Source organism: Temnothorax longispinosus, chromosome 1, assembly GCF_030848805.1.
Source record: "Temnothorax longispinosus isolate EJ_2023e chromosome 1, Tlon_JGU_v1, whole genome shotgun sequence".
In the NCBI taxonomy this organism is placed as follows: domain Eukaryota; kingdom Metazoa; phylum Arthropoda; class Insecta; order Hymenoptera; family Formicidae; genus Temnothorax; species Temnothorax longispinosus.
The window spans coordinates 18,172,724-18,192,143 of record NC_092358.1 but is presented as its reverse complement, the minus strand read 5'-3'; the positions used below and the strand labels follow the sequence as shown (position 1 = coordinate 18,192,143).

At 34.0% G+C, this 19,420-nt stretch overlaps 1 protein-coding gene across 12 annotated transcripts in view; it reads right to left on the bottom strand.

Moving 5' to 3' along the window:
- Positions 1-19,420, bottom strand: part of Shal (potassium voltage-gated channel protein Shal) — a 169,561-nt gene that overhangs the window by 86,770 nt on the left and 63,371 nt on the right. For all 12 annotated transcript variants that reach the window (XM_071779465.1, XM_071779457.1, XM_071779450.1 and 9 more), the window contains exon 3: positions 1,173-1,361. In XM_071779465.1, the coding sequence (XP_071635566.1) occupies positions 1,173-1,361 (189 nt within the window). The remainder of the gene's footprint in view (positions 1-1,172; positions 1,362-19,420) is intronic.

The window sequence follows — 19,420 nt, the reverse complement described above, 5'->3', positions numbered from 1 at the left end:
TTAAAATTATTTTGATATTTATTGTCTCATTTATTATCTAACTTTGCTGTCTGGCTTTCTTATCTGCGTTTGCACGAAAAGTCCGGGGATCTCTGTGACACCCCGCATGTACTATTTCACAACAGCACAGTTTCTGTAACAGCGGTTCCATAAACGAGGGTTGGCCGCTGGTATTCGGGCTCGATACGACTATACACTCCGTATACGCGGCAGGCACCAACCCTCGGCTCGCGCAACCAACCTCTCACCAGGGCTAAAATTAGACGGAGCACGGAGCGTCCGGGAGAGACAGAGGGAGAGACTAGGGTTTATTCAAATTACTCTGCGCCACTCGGCGCGCAATACTCTACGAAACAGACTGCCGGATTTTCGCCAGGCGGAGTACCCATTGAATTCTCGGCGCTTGAGAAACGGAAGTGTCGACGATGCATTCGCGACGATGCAAGTTGCTTTATCGCGCGCTTCGCGCGGGAATAATGACGGGGACGCTCAAAGATAGTCTTGCGTTTTTGTACGAGTTTTTTGTCATCGTTCACGGCGAGAGAACCATTGCATTCATGAATGATTAATTATCATTTCGCTAATTAATCCATCTTCGTCGCACCAGTCTTTATGCAAAACGTCGAAAAACTCTGCATAATGATAGCAAGCAGCCTTTATATTATCTTGAAGTTTTTTTTTAATCTCCTTCGATGTCATTCTTCTTTTCATAAAATTGCCATTGTATACCGATGAGCATACCGGTATACTATAGTTATGTAACTTGTCAACATTATTTCTATTCTGTCTATTAATTAGCCGTTTATTCTAATAGAATCTTAACTAAAAAACAACGCGACAGATATAGCATATTCAATGCTTGTATTATTATCAAAACTAACGTATACTTTAAAAAGAAAATCTTTTTCATTAAGAAATCGTATATATAATCTTTTCTTTTTACGCATCTCTCTCTTTACAGTGTTAACTTTAAAAAGTGTCCAAGAGAAGAAAGAACATTGCCTAAGTTCTTTTATTATCAGAACGAGAAATAGAAGATAAAGTACCCTGTTTAAGAAAGCTAATTTATCGGTGGGATTTTAAGGATTTCAAAGCGATTTAACGAATGAGGAGAATCTTCCCGTATAAAAGCGGACATGCAGTCGTTACTAGACAGGTGCGTTAGTAATTACCGTGGTCTTCTCCAAGCAACGAAGTAGGTGATGATGCTGCAGCTCGAAGATATCCTCCTCCTTGTAGAATTCCTCCAGGTGCAGTCCGCTCTCCTGAGCAGCCAAACGCGCCTCCGCTGCCTTCTTTTTGTTCACGAAGGCGGCGCCGCTCGACGCCTTCGCGATTCTGATACGCGCCAATCTGGCCTTCTGCAACACGGAAAAAAATCAGTTAATTTAAAACTACGATGAAGAAATACAATAAATAATAAAAATCGAAGAAACCCCCCCAATATAGATACATCGAATTTTTTTCTCACTAAATAATCTATTGAGAGTAATTTAAATTTATTGAGCGAGCATAATATATAAGTGTGTTATTAGTTATCAGTAGAAGCTAACATTTAAGTATTTTTATCTCTATTATATAGCACTAATAAATTATGCTTCCACCACATTTTCGAGAAATCTAAATTCTGATATACAGTACATAACCATTTCATTATACGCTTTGAAAATAAGCCAAGTGATTTCAATTTATTAAAGAGCATGCGCTCTTTCTGATTGGAATAAATAAAACCCGTCGTAAGAAACGTATACAAGCATTTGTATATTACTTTATGATAAAAGTATACGTAAAAATGTCTTTCGATGTTTACTGGGAATAAACTCCCGCTAAGGCCAGAATAAATTTTTATCTCGACGTCGTGGCGTATAACGTCCGGACTTCATTGTGCCTCCTTAAATCCCCATTTTACGCAGCGCGGGGAAGTTTTCGGTTGACAAATGGCTGAATTTCGTCGCCGTAAATATTTTATGGAAATTTTTAAAGTACTGTTCTCTGGAAAAAGAACCCTCTTCAAGAAAATTTCCTTTCAATTAGTATTTTTCCTTGGTATTTTTTCGTTCTCTCTTAAATTAAAGCAAAACTTTTTAGCTTCTTATCGTTTTATAATTTCAAAGCAGATAAAGAGTGTATTCGGAAATTTTATCTAAATTGAATTATTCTCAATAAATACATTATTATTTTTCTACTTTATATAATGTACATTATCTTTTAGTTTCTGCTTTCTCGCTTATCTTTAGAAGACTGAGAAGACGTTTGCTATTCCAATAAAAGAAAAGCGATCTTTACAAATGTTTTATAGTTATACAAGATAATACAAGATATCTAGTGTCTGCCGTTAAATTCTGAAGGTATCGGTTTCAATTTCAAAATGAATAACGGTGCAACATAATATATCTTATATATCTCAGAACTTAATAATTCTCTAACATTATTAAAATTTTATTGCAGATAAATGGACACGTGTAATGTCAAATCCCATTATTGCTACACTCTAAAATTGATAACTTGAAATACGACGTGTATCATCATCTATATAGCTGCTTCTTCATCTACAATAAAATAAAATCATAAAAGCGAAACGCGAAAAGTGAAGACTTGCAGAGCTCGTAAATTTTAAGTTATGACAAGCAATATTACAAGTTGAAATACTTTGAATCATTTATTTATAATCACGGACAAGCGAGAAACTATAAATAAACGTGGCTCTTTCCGCCCTGTATTTTTCTAAGCGTCTTTATAAATAAACGACCTTATGCAACCTTATTGACGCTGCATACAACCACGTGTTTAATTTTTCTTTTTTCTCACGGTCGACCTGCAACAACTATCGCGTTATTTTATGCAGCAAGAAATCTGCGCGCGACCGGCGCGAACACAAATAATTTTCTTAATCAATGTTGTTTAATCTTTATATGATTTTTTCTTACAATTAATTCTTTACACAAAGATACAAGAAGATATGTACGAGGGTAAAAATCAATAAATGAGTCGCAAAGATTATGTCGAAAAGTGAAATAAATGTCAGGAAGTTACTTTGATTATTATTGTCTCTATCCAGTTTTGCGACTAATTTTTTGACTTACCCACGTATGTATATAAAAAAATCTTTAATTTCATGTTTAGACCTCTCTCTCTAACTCACGCTTAAAAACGTTGTTTTTAAATTTAAAAGAACTTCTAGTAAAAATATTTCAAATTTTCCACAGCAAAAGCTCGAATGGATATTATTTTTGCTCATATTTTAACGTTTAACTTTAAATAACTGTAATTCTTGAAAATCATAATTAGAATACAATTTAAATTAAAAATATAAATTAAAAAATTTCAATTTCAATTTTTTTAATAAAAAAATAACGCCAGAAACTTCGACTATATGTATTTGTAGTGCATAATTATTAATTAACCTCGGATGTATACACACACGCACATATATAGAATTTATTCTATCATCTCTGCTGAATATATCTTTTTTCTTTGGCTTTAACGTGTATCCTTTTTAAAGAAAAAAGAAAATTTATAATTAAATAATAACAAGATCAAAAGCCAACCAAACCTAAAAACTTATTCGATAAAAAAAGAAAGAAAAGAGAAATTATATTGAATATGTACATAAATTATATAATAAATTTGTTTATTCACCACACGATCCGTTAAGCAATCCGCGAATCTTAAAGATATTATTATCATTATAATTTCTATTATTATTTCATTTTTGAAAAAATAAAAAATGGTGTAATGATTGAAAACATTAACTGATCATTAAACTCTCTTTCGTACACGTTCTGGCCGTAGTTTTGATATAATGGAATAATATCGGAATTTCTGCGGTTTTACGCGATATTACAACGAATAAACTCTCGACAGACTCTTTTCCGGCCGCAAACGAGGATTAACGGTGAAGTCCGAGCGGTCGCGTATCGACCGCGCTAATTTTGTAACTTTCGCAACTTGCGCTATGTAATTGCGGAAATTGCGGCAGACGGCTATAAGCGCTAATTCAATGTCCACGTCTCCAACTGCCGTGCGTGATTATGAAAATATAACGAGCTAAGATGCGCTACATGTTCTTTGTGAGATTTTACCGAACGCTAGTGTATATTTTTGCGAACGATATCGATAGTTACCATTAATCGGCTGATTAGAGATTGAAAGGGCTTAGTGTTTCTATCGGTTCTATTTTTGTTAAAAAGAAGGGGTAAAAGCGTCATGGCAGCTGGAGGGTCGGAGAATTTGCTTCAGTCGATAAAAACGTGGAATTGAGTCCTCTCTCTTTGCCAAAGAAATTTACGCTCTCGATCTTCAAATGATTTGTAAATAAGTTATTTTCCACGTAAATAGCCAAGGACACGTGTATCATTTCGTAACACAAATTTTAAATAAAAACCGTATACCAAGTAAAATATACGCGATATGCAAATATTACAATATAGCCCGTCTCACATTTGCAGTTGTGACACGTGTCTTCATCAACTTAACTGTTAATTAATAAATGTTGATGAAAACACCAGAAATTGTGCGCTTTTTATTACTTTTAAAATAATCGGGTCAGCAAAACGCAAATAATTTTCGCGTAATTAGCGTTTCATAAGCTCATGTAACTTCAAGAAATGTATTCTCATCGTCAATGACAATCCGATAACTCTGCGAGAACGCAGAGTTTGAATTAATAGAAATTAATTCAAATATCTCTAAAGATCCGTATCACAGACGGGCGCATTTTGCGGTAAATGAACTGCGTAATAGAGAATTATACAGATCTAATTCCGTCGCCGCCCGTTCAGAAATTTCAAGCAGCCGGCTTTAGCCCTAAATTTGCCGAGATTATAAGCCGGAAATTCTCCGCTTATCACGAATTCGCGATAAATTGCGGGGCATAGTCGTAGCCAAGGTAAGAAGCCGCAAGGTCGGCTCTCCGAACAGAAGGCCCGTTTACGTTTTCGCCTCGGTATATTTTCGCGCGGTGCAATCTCGGCCAGAATCGCAGCCGCGCTTTTCTGCGACGTGCATTCATTCGGCACTCGCGGATGTTTACGCCGTTATGGATCGAGGCATCTGCGAAACGTCAGAAAACTCTTCCCCCGGATACACCGACTGCGGTTTTAACTGCGCTTTACTGTCACAACACCACGACAGCGACGACGACGATCGAGAGAGTCGAGAGTAGCAGCGTGACCTGACAAACGTGGAATCGTCGCCAGCTGTGATTGAAAACGTGGCCTTATGAAGCCGCAATGAAAACACTGTAAAGCAGGCGAAATCGAGCTCTCCAGACGCACGGCGCAACGTGAAATGCAGAGCAATGGTGTCTCGCGTGTAATGAAAACACGCGGAATATTTGGATTTATTAAATATTATCTCAATGCTTCCAGCGATTTGTATCTACAAGGTGATTCTAGAAAGTAGGTTGGATTACGGTTAGTTCTTAAATTAAAATAGAAAAAAGTAATAAAAGAGAATCACTGTTTAGAATGATTTATTATTCTGTGATTATATTTTTCCGAACAATGCACTGATGTACTTGCAAGATGCAATTTTACTTTCTTCTTTAAATGGAATCATATACCTCTTAAGCATGTACCGCGTAGTATCTCCAAATTCGAGGTACTAATTTCTAAATGGAAATGACATTTCGAGTTACATGCTGCTAGGAGATACTTTTCCCGGTACAGTAGCACGAGGTACGGAATACACGAGGTACTGATAAAGGAGGAGGTACCGATTGGAGGTACCGCACTTATAAATTCACGGTACAATTTTTTAGGAGATACAGTTTTAGGAGGTACAGTTTTTTAGGGGGCTTCCCGTATGTACCCCGTACATACGTACCTCGTACGTACATATGTACCTCGTACAAATGTGTACCTCCTACATATGTACCTCTTACAAAAGACATTTGCGAAGCCACTCGACGCGGACGTGCACGGACGTGTCATAGGAGGTACAGTTTTTTAGGGGGCTTTCCGTATATACCTCCTACATACGTACCTCGTAATACGTAGCCAACCATGGCATGATCGCGACATTTGTTGAACGAAAGACATTCGCGAATAGCAGCGGGCAATATTATATCATATATCCAATTCGAAATTTTATTACTCTTTTTAAACTGAATTTGTTTCTTAAGATAATTTTTGAAAAACTATATATTTGCTCTGGTTATGACATATGTGTAGACTATATATAACACTTACATTAAATTAAGAAGTAGTCTACCACGTAAGACAGTTGGCTCACGATCCAGAGGTCCCGAGTTCAAATCCCACCATGGTAAGTGATTTTTCAAATACGAGAAAATATTTATAATCATAGACTGCATCTTAAGAAACAAATTTAGTTAAAAAATAATAATAAAATTTTGAAATAAATAATTTTTTTTGTCGGGTGAATATTCGTTGCCTATAACATACTTTCTAACTTCGAGGTACCATGTACCTCCAATTTTTGGCGACACATGCTTAAGAGTGACTTATGTCCCTCGTAATTACGTAGGGACAAAATTTCAACATGTACCTCCAATTTTTGGCGACACATGCTTAAGAGTGTAGCTTCGATTCTTTCTTAAATCGATTCTTCTTATTATTCTGCATATAGTATTGGAGTAAGATAATTAGAAAATCAATGTTATACTTTGCCATACGTACATTACATATTTTATGTCTAATTACTTTATTACGTTAAGTGCGAGTGTATCATCGTGATATTCTAAAAATTTTTAACACGGTTTTTATATTGTTTATAACATACCAAGTTGATCACTAGCTACATTAGAACACACTTGTAATTCGTTCTTTCTTTTATTTTTTGAAATCGATTCTTGCAAATACCGAAGAATATTTTTTAAAAACTCCACAAGAAAAAATTCTGATTATTTTATATTACAATACTGGAGTGGATAACGAATATTGAGTAAAAATAAATATAAGAACAGACTTATTTGCATTATTAAAAAATTCCTGTAAAATTCGTAATTTATTGCATATCCCCGCAGGGTTCGCAGTTTACTACCAATACTATTCTTCTTCTTTCACTTTAACCCTTTGGACCAACGGCTTAACGTCTCTTTCCGAAAGCCGGAGCCCAGTTTTCTCCGCACAAGAGCCTATCTTACACGGAGGGGCGCAGCTATCTGAAAAACATCCCATGCTTCATGACTCTATTATAGTGGACTCGAACCTAGTTCCTCAGATTACGAGTCTGGCGCTCTACCACTAGACCACACTGCCGCCCCTGATTATTTTATATTAATAGTGCATTATTCGAAAAAAGATTTTCCTTTACCACTATTTTATATCTTTCCTTACAATTAGAAAAGAGCTATAACCGAGCCTAGAATCACCCTACATGTATGTATATGTATGTAGGTGTGTATTTATGTACATATGTTTACTTTTAATTATAAATATCATCACGCGAAAAGTTGAAATTAACTTAGAAAAAAATGTTTATTCGGGTTAATTAACGTTCTCATGATGTACTCGTAACTAAACACAGGCCAAATGTAAATTGTGACTCCACTGTATACATGAAAATGCCGCGCTGCAAACAACGCGTACTGACGTATGTTGTGCCGGGCGTATTTCAAATGGCATGCTTGACAGAGTTCGTGTAACAAATCAACCGCTTGATAATGACCATTCTCAATTTGCATATGGGCTTGCTGCAGTTCTTATCGAGATTATACGATGACATGTTATGTCGGCGTATATTAATTACGCAATTTATATAGCAGAAATTACATCAACAATATAATTTTATTTTCATTCTCATTGAGATAATATTTAATGAATCAAATATTCCGCGTGTTTCCATTACACGTGAAACAAATTTATATTTAAAAAATATTCTGTCGGATGATTGTAAGAAGGAACGATTTGTGATTTACCCTCCATCGAGAAGAAATCCTTCGTATTACGGTATCCGGTATTCTGCAGTCATCTAACAGAAATCTAACAAGTATTTCAAAAAAATCAGGAATCAGGATCGGTTACCGATCGAAGAAATAAATTAAAATACATGGTTCCTGTTATCAATTCTTCCACGGCCGTCTGCAATTATTTCTTCAAAAAATTAAAATAAAAGTTTAAACACACACACACAATGTATATAGAAGATGTTTAAAAAGTCCCGGACCGGCAAGATATCTCGCAAATGAGACATTTTAGAGAAAAATGTTGAATACAAAAGTTGTTTGGGGTATCAAACCATTGCTCTGCATTTCATCGCGTTACGCTGCGTCTGGAGAGCTCGATTTCTCTCGCTTTTTCATTGCGGCTTCATAACGCCACATTCAATCATAGGCGATGATTCCGCCTTGTCGCGCAGGCCACGCTGCTACTTTCGATCGTCGTGTGACAGTAAAGCGCAGTTAAACCGCAGTTGGTGTATCCAGATGTCGCGTATCAATTCTCGGTCATATTAAATAGTGTTTGAATACGTATAATTTTCTTACACGTATAAATATAATTATATAAATGTATTATCTTTTATTCCTTCAATATAAAATATTAAGAAACATAAAGATGAAAAAAATGTTTAAACGCATATTAAAATTTTCATAATTATTTTATCAAGCAAAATCATTTCTAATCGCATAAAGAAATGGGAGAATAAATAGTACTCTAAAATACTTAACGTAACACGCAACCGGTAAACATCCAAAAAGAACTGTTCTGCCAGTATAACGAGACATGGAATCACTTAATTTCCTTATCGCCGTTACATTGTAAACGTGTCTTTCCGAAGAAGCTTTTACATTTCGAAACCACGAAAGGGTTATCAATGTCTGGCAGCGTCGCCGACGGAAGTTACATAGATTCGTGAATGCATTCAACCCGTCGGCACGGTATCGCTTGTGAAACGAGGGAAAGTAGAAGTTGGGGCTGAAACGTATCTACAGCTCGCAGCGGTTTCACAGCCCAAGGCGGACACAATCGAATATTCAAACAGGCTAGTCGCCAAATAGACGCGTGCGCAAAACAAAAGCGATGACGATAACAATATTGTACATTTACGCGGCTGTAGACAGAGCGATTAAAAAGTGCATGACGATCCTGCGCGCAATTACGAGAAAACTGTGTCGCCGAAAACTGTAACACCGAATGTGAATTATTCACATATATATCTCCTGTTTCGCGTTCGAATAACCCAATTAAATATTCCAAAAAACCAATGATTTATAATTACCGAGAAAAATTCCAATAATTCGGAGAACAAATATATAACTTGAATAAATGTTGAAATAATTCAACTGAATATGAAGACAACGTTGCAAAGGTCTGTCTAGATTGCAATTTTTAGGTTGTCTGAAGAGACATTCGAATTCGCAAACACGGTCGCAAAAAATTTTCAAACATCCGTATAAACGTCAGGCATACTTCATTTTTAGGAAAAATTTTATCTCGTGGGATCTGAATGATGCACTCACTGAAGCCCGCCGAAATCTCTCTCTCTCTCTCTCTCTCTCTCTCTCTTTCTCTCTCTCCCCCCCCCCAATAAAATCTCAAAGGAGTTCTCTCTTTGGTCTGTCTCCCAAGCTCTCATATAAGAAAACGTAATTCTGAAGGATCACTTTTACCCTTTTCAGAAAAACCTGAAAAAGTAGGTCTTGCGTAATACACGTGCGAGAGCGAGTAGGCTTTCTTTAAAGAGAGAAAAAGAAGAAAAAAACAACCGCGCTTCAGACTGGCTAGACCTCTCGTCCGTGACCCGCGTTATTTCGCGGCATTCGCCTAATTAACTTAGGCGGATAAGCGGCGGGCGAAAGCTCGCAATCGTTACCGATCGCGTTATACTCATTTCTTATCGTCGAGGCACGCCGCTGGAATTAATCGTTGAATGCCACGCGAGGGTCATCGCGTGTATCCGTGGTATGCTCACATCGCTCTATTACCCAACCGAACTCGGAAATTCCCGTCAAGGAGCCGGTTAAGGCTGTGTAAAACAGCCATCGATTTCGCAATCAATACGCATAATTGTTTCACACAATCGTTACATCGAAACAACACTGTAAATCCACGTGTGTTATTTTAGTTGAAGCTCTTCTTATACATTTCTTGCCGTTAAATCACGACATTTAACATATAAAGAAACATGTAAAAAGAGCTTCAGTCTAATTTGTTAATTTTTAGACGTGTATCCGTGTAAAAATTAACACACTTGGATTTGCAATGAACTGATTTCTAATTGCTATACGAATATCGATTCAAATAATCATTAAACTGAAACTATCAGATTCTCAAATCGATGCCATTATTCGCTTTACAATGTCAGAAAAATCGATACTGAATTCAATTGAAATAGAAAACAAAATGGAAAAAATTTGTTCACTATACAATTATTAATATATGTGATTTATCATTTTGTAATTATATTTTTTTCGAAAAATGCACTATTAGCATGAAATAATCAGCAGGATATTTTTTTATAAGAGTTTTTAAAAAATATAATGTATTTATAAAAATTTACTTAAAAAAATAATTTATAAAAAATAATTATTAATAAAATAATTTTATGACAAAAAAAATGTAAAAATGCAAAGTATCGATCTTCTAGTTATCTTACTCCAGTACTTTTATATGTAGAATAATGAGAAGAATTGATTTATGATAAAGAAAATATATAATTTAAAAAATACATCAATATTGTTTAAAATATTGTTTAAAAATGCAAATATACTGTTTGAAAAAAAATATAATCATACAATGGAAGATTATACTAAACAGTGAAAGATTTCCTTCTTTTATTTTTTCTATCTTGGTTTAGAAAAAAATTATAACCCAGTCCAGTTAGTAAAAGCATGCTGATTCCTATATGTATAAGTATGTCCATATCAAGGATATTTTTATCTTTTTCATTATATATGGTGGCTTCCTTTTATGTACATTTTTATATAGATGCAAATATGAGTGCTACATTAAAAAGAATAAACTTTAGTAGGAAGTACAAAAGTAAAGACAATAAAGTTAATGAAAATGAGAAATGCTATAAATCATGCTCATGTTACTTAAATTTAATCAAGAAGGACAATACAAAAACGTTTAAGTCCTGTGTTACATGCTTCCTTCATTCCAGTCTAAATGATTCCAATGTAGCACGATAAATTCCCATGACATTTACTGAGATAGCATACGCCAAGAATGTTTCTCGGAAATATTGTCTCTTTCCCAGAGGAAAATGTCTATCCGCATGAAATAAAAACGTTAGTACCCACGTTTCGGTATCATCTACGAAAATATCGAAGGCTATTGTAATTTCGCCATTGGCAAAAGCCGCGATATCGCCGACACACAACCAAGAAGATAAAAGAATTCTATCCAATATTTCACAAATATAGTGAACCAATCGCCTCCAGCATCGACGCTGGTATTGTTCGAATTCGTACGTAACATTCGATTGAAGCGGTTTCATACAAGAACATGTACTAATTACGTAATTATTAATTAACGTTACGTCAACATGCTGGTTGCGTAATGATCTACATCATGTTATCTAACATTCGTGACTAATCTCGACTCATTAACATAACAAATAATCAAAAAACAACCGTTGATTTAATTACGTCATTAAAATTATAATCTTCAAATTTACATTACCGTAATTAACAGTATTAATAATTATTAATTATTAATATGTACAAAAATTCTATATTTGAAATTTATAGTAAACACTAGGAACATATTGTAAACATTGAAAATAATATACAATAATAATTTAAGAAATATAGTACTTTAATTCATATTCGCGTTAATTATTTGATGGAACATATATGCTTTTATTAATCTTAATACTTCATATTTTTATATCAATATACTGTTTCTTGAATTATTAATGATCAAGTTCTCTTGCGTAACGTAGCATGCGTAACATTAAATGGATTTTCCAGACCATGTGAATTAAACTGTATTAATTAATCGTTGCGACAGTTGCATAATAATAGGTACGCGTTGGAAATTTCAGACTGCGTTCGCTGTATCCTCACTTTGATATTCCATCCATTAACAATTTTAATGAATGAATAACGCCCTTTCAAATACTAAGTACTGCAAATCATATTGAGGAACGTAATAGGTAATCAACAGCACATAACGATTCAAATATAACGACGGAATTGCAAATATCAATATGCTTGATTAATCGTCCTACATGTAACGTTGCATGTAACGTTGCACGTAATGTCACATGCAACGACAATCTAGACAACAATCTACCTGGGGAACACAATAATCTACGTAAACAACTATATTACTAGTATCTTTTGTAACAACTCCCGCGAATACAGAAAAATACTGTTAGATTTTATATATAAAATCATGATCACATGAAATAAGTTAATAAAAAGACATCTCCAAAAGATTTATCGCGTTTCCTAATTTTTAAATATTGACTAGCTTTAATTGCCACACGATTTATTTAAGATATGCACCATATCTTCCTTCGGGTCAAGGCTCTATTTATTAAAAATGTCCGCGCGTCGCGTCGCGTCGAAAAATTAAGGTCAGTTATTTACATCGCGTCTCGCGCACATCCGTTAGTCGGCCCATTTATTGGTGATTACTATTTGCGTTTAACATCCGTAGCAGAGAGTGTGTTCTAATTACCGCCTACGTGTGTAGCAGTCGCAATTAATTAGAGGCGACGACAACGCGGAAACCTGACGATAATTCACACTGCCGGCTGGAAGTGCCATCCAAAATTTCTTGTCACAGGCTTTTCCTTTTGGACCGCCGCTTATAATTAACTCGCACGACGAATAGCTAATAGGTGCATTTGCATTATTGGAGATGTCGAGAGACATTGCATAAGCGCAACGACGCATCTTTCGATGAAGCTTCCTGTTCTTCGACGATTGCGAGGTAATGAGCGCGAAATAATAATGCTCGCTTGGGTTACTGCATAATAATTGCACAAAAGTCGCAATATATTTTCTATTATAAAACGTAACCTTTTATTTCAATCTTATTCTCATGAGTTTTTAATCATAAAAATAAATGCATTCATGAGTCTTGGCTAATACAACTGCGATATAGGTAATTGTAGAAGTAATTATAACATCTCTAATTCAGTAAAATATTATCTGTTTGGTACAATAAACGGATGAAATTTCAGAGTGAAGTATTAACAAACGTATATATACGTACTTTGCAACTCATTACGCAAAGTATATATTTGCCGCAAAGAAACTTCATTAATTATTTCACAGTAATTTACGCAATTTGCTCGAAAATTATATTTAAGTCCCGTATGACGTCATAACATCATATTTATTCGTATGTATTAATTTCACAATATCTACCATTTTCGCGCGCTACTCGTATATATCAAAGCAACGCGTTCAATCGCATCGATATGAAAATCGCGCAAAGATTTTATCTACGCGAGCGATCAAATAGCTACTATACTGCTATAATTTCGTTATGAATATCGAGCGTGCCCGTAACTGTTGCGCATAGATAATATTCAAAAGAAACTCCGGTTACCGAGTAAATAAAATCAATGGACTTTTCTCCGACGAAAAAATTAATTTAAATTTCATTCAGCGCGGTTGTCATACCGAATATTTACGATAATATGTGCACATAATGTAGATATCATTCAAAGTAAAGTATATCTTATAATATAGTATACTTATTTCGTGTCGCATATTTAATTTGGCTAATAAAAAATTAATTCTTGAATATAAATAAAAATTTAACAATAAAAAGTAAAAAATAAAAAAATCATTGAAGAGTATCGTTGTCGCCGATAAAAAATTACTAAAATAATTTGACTGTAACAAATATTAATAAAAGCTATTTTATATCTCTGGATTAAAATCAACGAAATGCAGATATTTTTAACGTAAATCGCTAAATATATAAAGAGTATTACATTTTTTAAATATTCTACAATTTTTTTATTTTAAATTAAAAGTATATGTATATCGCGTAAAAACGACTAATAAAAAGGTTAATGTTATTTCAAAATAGACTTTGTGCACTTTGGATATATGTATACGCAATTACTGAAGATAAAAGATCAGAGCGGTAATTTTATACTGGGATTCGATGTTTTTCACGTGTTCGTTAGAACGCCTACATGTTCGAGCGGGCCATGAGTAGGCGAGTTAATACAGATTTATTCGTTGAGTCATATACGCTACCGAGAAGCGCTCTTTCGTGCATTTTTCTGTACAATAAGTACGCAAAATTGAACGATATGACTTTAATCAACTTCGGCCTTTTATTTGAGAATTATAGCAATATTGTTTGCCGATCGGCGCACTTCCATCGATCTATCGCAATTTTGCCTGCCCATGATAATGTGTTTTTTGCAAGAACCAGCATACCACGTCGGCGTCGTAACTATTCTCAGCGCCACTGCCATTCGCAAAAAATTAATATTGGATTTTCCAGGGGCGCAATAATGTTTTACAGTCTTGGCTATATATATATGCCACAAATATAAAGTGCTTTTAATAAAATCATTGAAATTAATTGGCATCCGCAAATCTATAACAATTAACATCTATGATTAAATCTATAACAATTAACATCTATGATTAAATCTATGACGACTCATCATCGGGATGTAAAAAGCAAGAAAAATCATTTTTAAAAATAACAAAAAAATAAATAAGAGAAAATTCGGTTATTATTAATTATATTATTATTGTAGAATAAAGTCTAGTTATTAAATTATTATCTTTCTTCTATTTCTTTCAAAGCTAAGTTAATTTAAGATTAAAAGAAATATCTTTCATGATGTTATAACTTAATATTTAACTTTAAAATTTGATCGACTTTTACATATTTTAACTAAGCTTCTTTCTTTAATATTAATTTTGTTATTCAAAGTGACTGCTTTCTAAACTATTTTTTCTTTACTAAAAATAATTTCTTGAATATTTTATCCAGATTTTTAAATAAAAAGAGTCGTAACTTGCACTTGAAATTTTGGTACGGCATTCGTATATGTATAATAGATCAAGAATAAAAAATTTCTCTGTAAAAAATTTCAACTGCAAATTTAAATTTTTCTTTCTCAATGTCCATATTTGGCAAGCAAATATTTGACTTTAATCCCTATGCAATTATTTGCTGATTAACAAAGATGGGAAGAAATTTTCAATTTTGTCCAAAAAAGGGGCTTGATAAATGAGCATTACATTCCTCGATGGTGAATGATCGAGGTGATCTTGATTAACGCGCCCACACGATCGAATCATTCGGAACTGATTGCAGCGTTCAGAATAAACGCGAGCACGTTGCTGATCGCCGTTGCTGCAGCCGCGCGCGATTGTTTGTTTAGTGGAGAACCAGCGTAATAAACTTCGACAGTCGGCCAATGACGTCAACGATTTGATCGCGCGTCACAGGAAGAGTTAAAAAAATCAGTAATCGACAGAAAGTCTTTCTTTTTGCCGAGAAAAGACATAAAATTCTAGAACTGCGATAGCTACTCGTCTGACTGACAATAAGACGCAATTATTTTTATTTACTCACGATTGACTCGAACGAAGAAGAATCACTCTCGTAAATTTGACAAATAAAATCATAAAATAATACAAACTTAAAATGCAAAATTTATTTTGGAGAGAAATAATGCACATAAAAAGTTCTTTTGTTTGTTACTCTCATTTTATAATATAGATAAGCACTCTATTACTTCGTTGTTTGATTACCGTATATATTAAGGAATGGTTTACGGCGTTTACGCTATTAGATTACGTAGCTAGAAATAGAGATGGAAAATATTCCCCAGTGAAATTTCAAACTGAAGTCATTCACTCAAATGTAGGTCAGGAGTCTAAATCTCAAACCGCCTCATGTTAATTCCGATGCATACATCGCCGATGATATATTGTCATAATACGAGTAGGTATGTTCGATGAAAATCTCAAATGTACTATAGATATTAAATTAAAATGTGACAAAATTTGTAATCCATTAATTAAAATCTCCGTCTCACGCATCACACACATTTTGATAAAATTTATATTGTATTTGTATAAAAACTATTCACTCTTATACTAACGACATATAAAGCTATCGTAAATAAAAAAGTTCCTGACCAAAATGTTACGCTTACAATAAAAAAATATTGAAAGTTTAAGAAAGGTATTTTCATCTCTTTTTATTCACGAGCGTTTCTAGCCGACGCTGAATCACGGTCTAAAAAATTGACGTGTCGCCGCTAATGATTCCCGCTTTGCTGACTATGCTTCGTCAAGATTTTCGCGGGCCTCCTTCATTCTCCTCGTTTATTCCTGGAGCAAACCCTTGGCACGTTTGATGCTCCTGTTTTCTTTCCGCGGTCCTCTTTGCTGCACATCTGCCCTTGGGAAACAAGAGAATAGAGAACAGGAGAACGACGAGCCGTGAGTCGGTGCTCGTTTTAAGGAAAAGACGTCTAACGAGAGATAATAGACAGATACTCACGCTATATAGCTTACAAACAGACAATTAACTCGCGTCGTCGACGAGAGTGAAGCCAATTTACCGACGGTTTGAATACGCGAGAGATAAAAAGAATAATATGCAAATACGGAAGGTGTAAATGCATGTGCCATCGGTAAAGAGGAAACGTATAATTACGCGAGGAGATTATTTCATCAATTAAACACATGGGACAAAACATAAAAATAATGAATGCATTACAATTGCAAGTAAGATTAAAAAAGGAGTTTAAAAAAATACATGAAAATACATGAAATAAAATTTATTTATATATTAAATAAAGAAAAAAAAAAGAAAATTATGTGAAAAACGTAGAACTGTCGATCAACATTTAAACAGCAAAAAAAATGTATGCTGAGGAAAAATTAAACTAATTGAAAAATTCGCACAATAAATAAAATTAGAAAAACTAGATTAAATTAAAATGAATAGAAACGTAAAACTTTTTACTACATAAACATACATGTGAAACCATAATGCAGAATGAATTTTCGACGGGATCTATTCAACTGCAACTCCGCAGTTTTCATCTCATTATTCACCTTAAGATAATTCACAAAGTTTCCGTTAACTGACGAAATTTATTGAAAACCGCGTGTGAAAGTTGAAATGAGCTTTACGAGTTTCCATGGTTTTTCGTTTCAGGCACCAACTGTCGAAATCAATCCTACGCGTGTAAAGTTAAAGGTAAACGACTGTTTGAAAGTGTATTTATATAACTAAGCTGCTTTATCGCGAGCTTTTTATAATAATAAACAAACTCTGGCTGCCAATGAGCTCGGTCGACTTCATTATAATCCTTACAAGTTAATCTCTAAAAAAGGCCCGTATTCTCAATTCACTTTTATCAATAAAAGCGTACTTTTATTTCTGAAATGCTATAGTATATATGTAACATGAACTATAGTATCTCAGAATCAATAAAAGCGCGCTTTTATCGATAAAAGTGAACTGAGAATACGGGCCTAAGTATTTAACAGTAATGCAAACCAATCATAAAATAATCTTTGCTTAAAATAATTCTTTCTTCATAAAATTTTATCAATTAATTTTATTTAATAAATGATATACTTATCTGTGTCTACTTTGATAAAAGCAATTTTAATAACTCTCTAATTAATTGTTATAATTAACGAATTTTATTCATTTTATAATTTAATATTGTAAAATTTTCACTAAAAACATCACAAAATTTAAAAATTTTAGAACTATATTTGATCAAATAAAAGTTACAAATATTCACACTTCTGATAGCTCTGAAAGCTTTATTGAATTCTATAGTTACAGCACAATTTAATCAATTTGTTGAATTTTGATATTCGACAACGCACGAGATTATTTAATTAGATTAAAATGTAATCACATCTGTTATCATGATAAATATGGCAAATTTATCAGCAATCAATAAATTCAATGTACCTTAGGGCTTAAATAAACACGGGATCATGATTAATTGAACATAGAATTAAATCTTGCATATAAAACAATCAGTTTAATAAGTTTATACAATACATTGTCAAATCATTATTTTATATTTACAAAACCGAGAATAATTACTTTTTATGTATGCAATAACTTAATATTTAATAAATGTTACGAATAAAACAAATTTCACAAAATTCACAAATGTGTCAAAGTTGAAAATTGCATTTGTTCTAAATCAAGACCAGACAAATCCGTTTGATTTAGCAGAAATGTTGAGAAGAAGAAAAATTTAAGCACAGAACTCCGAGGATTCTTTTTTTACTTTATTGTTTCAGCAAAATTACGTCTGAATTATCGAGGGCTCGTAACGCATCGTCGTTGATTCGCTTAGCCTCTCGGTCGAAAAATATCTCAGCATATGCCTGATGTACAGCACTTAGATGTCAAAATAAATCCTTTGCGGAGAACGACTTTACAATCTATAAATTTAAAAATTTTCGTCGAACGTATAATGACAAAGAGAAGCAGCGAAATCGGTAGAAATCGGATAATTAATCAATATCGATATCTCTTTTAACATTCCTGGCTAATTTAAGACTGAGTTAAATTTTGCTCGCACGTAACACCTGATTATACACAGATTATATCACAGATATATTTTGCTGTGTGGGAACTATTCCAGTTCTATTCCAGAGGTACTCGGTAAATGTGGTGATATCTGCAATATAATGGAAAATATTATTTATCTATATTATATTCCCTTGAGAATGTGATTAAATACTTCAATAAAAACTTCAACGATACTCATACTTACTGATTTTGATTTCCATGTGACTGTGTTGCCATGAAGAATCATAGCCTTTAAAGGTATAAGTTTGCACGTTATACTATCGACCTCTTGAATTCAACAAAATGTTCCCAAATATAGAATCAGATTTTGAGCGAGTTGCATTTTATTTTTCTCTATCAAACACATACTTATACAGGTTGTTTGATTCTCTACTATTAAATGTAGTACAGTAGAGTCTCTCTAATTTTGACCGGATGGGGCGATAAGAGCGGAATGCCAAAATTATGGAATACCCCCACCACAGAATGGACTACCAATCACCGTGTACTTGCGGGAACGCGTGATATAGAAGGGGCCTATTGTGATATGGAAGGGGCACGATATTAGTGTTTGTAAAAGTATGTGTGAAGAAATGCAAAGATTACAGAGGGTCAAATTTAAGGAATCTCTACTGTATAGATATTTTTTCAACAAGCACCAAGTTATTCTTTTAAACTTTTTTTCTCTTAAGTTCAACGGTTCGTCCAAGTTATTTTGTTTCACAAAAAAATGATACCGTTATTATCACGCGATATAATATAATATGTATACCTCCTGACCGGGCAAACATAGTAAAGAAGAATCGATGCGACGGACAATAAAGTAACCGACGTTAAACGGAGATTCGTGTCGCTGTTTGCGCCGACGGTCAGGGGAAATCGATCCGGACCCCTGTTTGCCCGTTAACGCCGAACGTAACATTAAATGCAGATGCAAAGTTCACAGTGGCGTT